General features: G+C 32.6%; 1 protein-coding gene across 1 annotated transcript; it reads left to right on the plus strand.

Moving 5' to 3' along the window:
* LOC109359394 lies at positions 273–1,107 on the plus strand. The gene has a single exon (XM_019604039.1). The coding sequence runs from the start codon at positions 358–360 to the stop codon at positions 880–882; it is 525 nt and encodes a 174-aa protein (XP_019459584.1). The 5' UTR covers positions 273–357; the 3' UTR covers positions 883–1,107.

Genomic DNA, 2,260 nt, shown 5'->3' on the forward strand with positions numbered 1-2,260 from the left:
TACTTTATATATACAATATTAAGAAAAGAGAATGATACATAGACAATTGACAACCTAATATTTTTTTACTCTTTTATTTTATCATATATCATTTATATTTAATCAATAATATAAATAAATTTTTATAATGAGAACATTCATATAAAAATATAATATTTATATATTATTGTTAGATCATTTATCATTCTTTTTAAGAGTAGATGATTGTGTTTTATATAAAAAAAACAATCACATTTTCAAGGGGAATATTTTATCTATAAATCGCAGCTGTGAAGACTTGGAAAATGAGATAAGACAGCCAACTGGATAGAAGCAAACAAATCCAAGAGAGAGAGAAAAGACATTGAAATTTGATCAATGGCGTCAAGGAAGAGCTTTCTTACAAAGCCAAATTACATTTTTCCAGCAACCCCAGACACCAATTTCATTCCAAAATCCTCAGAGAGTGTATTTGATTTTGATGAAGCTGATGTGTGGAACATCTCTAACACCACCACCAACAACACCACCTATGAGGCCAAGAAGTCCATACCAACTTTGAAGATTTCATCAAGGAAGGTAGATGCTGCTGGAAGAGTGACTCACACCCCTGTGGGCCCTGCTTCAATGCCAGTGAATATACCTGATTGGTCCAAGATTTTGAAGGGTGAATACAAGGAGCATAAAAAATGGGACACTGATGATGATGATGAAGACTTTGGTGATGATGATAAAGATGAGGAGGGTCACCATGTAGGGATTAGGGTACCCCCACATGAGTACCTGGCTAGGACAAGAGCTGCTTCTCTATCTGTACATGAAGGGATTGGAAGGACTCTTAAAGGTAGGGACCTCTGCAGTGTCAGAAATGCTATTTGGAAGAAAGTGGGGTTTGAAGATTAATTGATTAATTAGTGTTAGTCATCTTATTTTTTGAAAAAGTTTGGCTAAGGTGATTTTAGTTCAATGACTTCTAGTCTTTCTAGGCTAGCTAGATAGCTTATATATATATATGTTATGAAAAGATCAATATGCTATGTTCTTTATTGATCACTTTTTAATTTTTCTAGATAATTATAGTTCATGGGAGTCCTTTTATGTTGTCTCCTAATGTTCAAGTTAATTAAGGGTATGTTTGAGAGTTAGATTTTGAAGGGAAAGGAAGAGAAATGGAAGGCTTGTGAGCCATGAAATAGATGACTCTCAAACTTTCAATTTCTCTTCATTCCTTTCCAAAATTCAGCTCGCAAATAAACTCTAAGGAGATAAGTCTCTTACATTTTGGTATCTATAGTTTTTAAAGAAGGATCACTCATGCTTATTTATGCTTTGTAATGGTGAACTCCACAGCTTTATATATATATATATATATATATATGTATATATGTATGGTACCTATTTATGAATAATATTTGCGGTTTTTGGACTTTCAATTCCTGAAGATGTTTATTCTTTCTCTTTTGTTTTGTTTTATTCTTCCCATCATTGTTCATAAATGCTTTGTGTTTAAAGATGGCAAAGCAAAATGCTATTAAAGAAAAAAGTGGGACGTGAGAATGGGAAACGTCGGTGGGTGAAGTCCATGGTTAAGAGATTCATGGTTAACGTACGAGTTGGTGAGAAAGGTACTCTTCACCTACAAGATGTGGTCATAGCGAGGATGAGTAATGTCTAAACGTGATTGTGATGATGATGTGTATGTAAAGGTTGGATATGAGATAGAATAAACAATTTTAAAAGAGAGGAGAGTGAGACAATTTCGTGTCACGAATTCTTTTATGAGATAATCTAGTTGAAATGACAGATAGTCAAAGGATGCCATTATAACCACGTATAAAGTTTTGATGAAGACAAGATTTTACGTGGAAGCTTGAAGATTTGGACATCTCAACAAACAACATACCAATAACTCAAGGTCATTGACATAGAATCTAGGATTGTCTTTTTACATTCAAGAATCCTAAGATGATTGCCTATTATTGAGTCTTAGGGTAGGTAAACTCAAGATGGAAATGTCTCACAAAGAGTCTAAAATAAAAATCACATAAAATGAGGCATAACATTAACACATAAATATATGATAATTAACACTCATGCATTTGCATTTAGCATACATGATTTTATGCATAAAGGTTTAATCATTTCTAAAATCATGATTTCATGATCATTCATCATATAGAGTGTTTACCATTTAAGATTGAAAAATCATATTTAATGAATTTAATCGATTAATCCAGTTTGTAATTGATTAAGTCCTGGTGATATCCTTAATCGATTAAGG

Source organism: Lupinus angustifolius, chromosome LG11 (assembly GCF_001865875.1).
Source record: "Lupinus angustifolius cultivar Tanjil chromosome LG11, LupAngTanjil_v1.0, whole genome shotgun sequence".
Classification (NCBI taxonomy): domain Eukaryota; kingdom Viridiplantae; phylum Streptophyta; class Magnoliopsida; order Fabales; family Fabaceae; genus Lupinus; species Lupinus angustifolius.

Bases quoted from the DNA above. Each gene is read 5' to 3' on its own strand.
- LOC109359394 (XM_019604039.1), top strand. From the start codon at position 358: ATGGCGTCAAGGAAGAGCTTTCTTACAAAGCCAAATTACATTTTTCCA.